This window comes from Halyomorpha halys, unplaced genomic scaffold (assembly GCF_000696795.3).
Source record: "Halyomorpha halys isolate HHAL.00 unplaced genomic scaffold, Hhal_1.1 Scaffold296.1, whole genome shotgun sequence".
NCBI classification, from domain to species: domain Eukaryota; kingdom Metazoa; phylum Arthropoda; class Insecta; order Hemiptera; family Pentatomidae; genus Halyomorpha; species Halyomorpha halys.
In genome coordinates, this window is record NW_027116473.1 from 302201 (window position 1) to 305816 (window position 3616).

Below are 3616 nucleotides of genomic sequence, written 5' to 3' on the forward strand. Positions count from 1 at the left end.
TCTAGGTGAGTGATTTGAAGTTAGTGGCGAAGCAAAGTGCCACACTAAACAGCCAACTGAAGAAAGGAATGAAACACCTCGCAAGCTGCCGCAGAAGAAAGTGTTCAGTCTGCGCTTACACGAGAGCAACTTTCGGAGATTACCCCTCAGCGTATGTTTCATAGAAATAGTTTTTATTATAGTATTATTTTGTTATAAACCATTAAATGTCCTAACTGATAATATGAACTGATGGTTTCAAAACATAGAAAAATTCCCTATGAAGGTATGGCCATTAATGTCTTGTTTACGAGATGTTCACATCTAAAGATTTTCATTATTAAAGATTTTTAAGATTAATAAATTTCCAACTATTTAATTAATGAAACATAAACATTGACATTCATATCAGATGTCACTCAAAGTGATTACCTTTAACATTAAGAAAGGCTTGGCATCTTTCTTCCACAGCAGCAGTGATCAAATGACACTGGATATGTGTTATTATGACAACTAGATTTTTCTGTTTGGGATGACATTAAAAAAATATATATATACGCAAGCCTGGTTAATGGATTTTAATTCTTTACAAAGAAGGATAATTGAAACTTTAAACAATAACAGATTCACAGTGCCGTTTAGGTACTGCTGAACAACATTTAATATGAAATTTAATCTTTTCATTATATTGATAAAGTAATTAGAACACATTTTAATTTATTTATTACAACCAAAATAATTCATAACAATGAAAAATGTTTAGTCATTAATATCTCCTAAACGAAGCTTTAATGGACATACCTTCAAACGGAATTTTTTTCTTTTTTTGAGATTGTTAGTTCACATTTTTAGCTCGCACACTTAATCCTGAAACATCCAGTATGCAGTTAATAGTCTTCCTGATTTAATTACGCTTTCTCAATTAAGATTCTATTTGAATCCAAGAAATTGGTTTATGTTGAATCTTTTTTGTTATATATGTATAATTATTTAAAATTTGCTTACATCCTATTAACATCAAGGGTTGAATTGGATAATTATTTTTTGTGTTGAAAAGTGTTGAATAATTACTCTATTTTATGATTTTCCTTTCCTTATAATTTTTGTTGAGAACTAAAAATAAATAAATGTTAACTTATAACTTTTATTTTTTAGGAGATATTTTTTCCTTAAAAAAATAAAGATCATTTTGATTTTCCATAAATGGTAAAAAATTCTTTGTAACAAAATGTTTCCATGGACTCAAAAGGTTTTAATTTATTCGCTCTTTTTAATAAAATCATCTTTAACATCGATGTAAATCATTGTCCATCATTGCTGGATTCAGTCAACGGAATTACTGTCGAGTTTAGAAACTTATCTTTTATTTTAACTGCTGATGTGAGATGTTCTTTCTCTGGAGTAGGTTGGGTTACATAAATAAATAACTGCTTAAGGTCCAATTGTGAGAGTGACAAATATTGATACAATTTAAGGCATTTGAAGTGGTTCGGACATATATGCCAAATGGATGAAGACTTTGGACCTCGCAAAATTCTTCGAAGCTAGACCAACTGACAAAAGACCAAGAGGAAAGCAAAGGATGTTGTGGCTGAATAATTTGATTAGACTACGAGAGAAGAGAGGAAAGCTATTCGATTCCATGAGGGCATTGATAAGGGACCGAGACAGATGGAAAGCTTGGATCGAGGCCCCTCCACGCTGAGAGGCAATGAGGAGGAAGAAAAAGAGAAAGAGAGAGAGAGAGAGAGAGTAATTTGAGCTGATATTGTTTAATTTTAGCATCTATTGGATTCGGTTCTCTTGATATATGGGACAGCTTGATAAAAAATGATAACAATATTCCAGTGCTGTTCCATCACAAGCTGGGGAAGGCTTCTGTCGGTCCAAAGTATATTTGTGTGGACCAATTAAGAGCAATTATTTACTGGAGAGTTTTAGTTAAGCAATCATTCTCGAGTATGCTATGGGGCAGCAGATGTTTAGTTAGCTTTGTCATTGGTTAATTCTTAACTGATATTTTTAATTTTTCAATAATATTTTTAAAATAATTTTTTTGTTTTAACTCACATTAATTTAATGAAATATTATTTAACTGAAAATTACTTTTACAGGAGAGGAGCAGGAAACTTACTGTCTTGCTTCCACAGTGGTAGTACCGACAGAGCTGAGGGAAGGCTAGTTAGTGCGTTAGAAAAGAGATGTACGAAAGACTCTCACCATGCTCTCGACAGTTGGACTCCAGAGTTGTCCGCCCGACTCACACCGCACAGCAACATCTCCTACATTGATGAAGACAGTTCATCTGGTGATGAGGATGGTCATTATGCTCCGACCGTCGTATCCGATGGATCCGGAGCCCACCATGCGTTCAGTTCGGACTCAGGCTTCAGTTCAGAACTTTGCGAGCCGAGTCCTGCCAAATCCTTCACCAGGGCGACTCGCTGGACATCTTCCTTCAGAAAACTTATCAGGCGTGTCTCTAAGAAACACCCATCATCGTCTTCCAGTACATCTTAAAGTTCTCGCCTTCGCCCCTTCGGTACATTGTACATATATTTTTCCCTTTCATTATTTCACTGTATATATATACTGGTTTTGGATCTGTATATGTTAAATACATATATATTTGTTCTTGAATGGTAGTTTATTTGAAGATATTAACTCAGTAATTTCATACATCCTTTCTACAATACTTCAAAACATTTCAGTTTCACTAATTATTTCAATTGTAGTATAATATTTATATCTAATATAAATATCTGTTATAAATTCTTTCTCTGTTTCATCTTCCGCTATGCTGAGACATCATTTTAGTTATAGATTTTTCCTTAAGTTACAGTTTTTATTTTGAGAACATCCTTCAGTATAGTTAAGTATTTAATGTTTAATTTCTTAAAACAAGATTTTAATCCAACTTGTACATATACACAAAAATAAAATGATTTAAACTATATACTATCTTCTGTGTTTCTTTTAATTAAATTTTACGTAATTAAAAATTACATTTTTTTATCACATCTAGCTTCTATAAACTGATAATAACATCATATCATAGCATAAGTAAACATTGAGAGTAAAAGAAAAAACAATGGAACATCATAATTCATTCATAATATCTGGTGCATGCCGTCCGTAATGGTATAGTCTTATAATAAGTGTAATAAGAGACATTAAAAATAGAAATGCTAAGTTCTTGTTGAAGGGGATACATGAATTTCAAATAAGTCTTGCTTCTGGCAGAATTGAAATACCATCTAAATGAAAATATTAAAAGAAAAATGTAAATTCATAAATAATGATATATCATTTTAAGGTAATAATTTTAAATTTTACTGCTCTTACAGAAGAAACATCATCATTCCTGTGACAACTGGGCTGGCCATCTTTGAAGCACAAATTTTAAATTATGAATTTAGGTCATTACAAAAAAGAAACTTCTTAAATTAAGGCAGATTTACAGACTTTGACTTATCAAACAAAAGCAACTTAGAAGTCTTGAAATTCTGTTTTTTCTCTGTTCAATGTGATTCCAACCTCAGTACCAACTTTTTGCTTTATACAATTTTTATAATTATTTTGTACAAACTTCTGAACTGACTTTTTACATTTCTTGATATGTTCATCTTATGGAAAG

The 3616-nt window shown here is 31.7% G+C and overlaps 1 protein-coding gene and 1 long non-coding RNA gene across 2 annotated transcripts in view; one reads left to right on the plus strand and one right to left on the minus strand.

The window, feature by feature from the left end:
* LOC106680856 (uncharacterized) overlaps positions 1-2619 on the plus strand; it is a gene marked incomplete at its 5' end in the record, with an annotated part of 20515 nt that extends 17896 nt beyond the window's left edge. Inside the window, 2 exon segments of the mRNA XM_067053248.1 lie at positions 6-151; positions 2094-2619. Coding sequence (XP_066909349.1) covers positions 6-151; positions 2094-2499 — 552 coding nt within the window.
* LOC106680857 (uncharacterized) lies at positions 2568-3610 on the minus strand. The gene is made up of 2 exons (XR_001343149.3): positions 3325-3610; positions 2568-3236 (listed from the first exon to the last, which is right to left on the minus strand). It is a non-coding gene; the product is annotated as an uncharacterized lncRNA (long non-coding RNA).
* Positions 3611-3616: the final 6 nt, after the last annotated feature.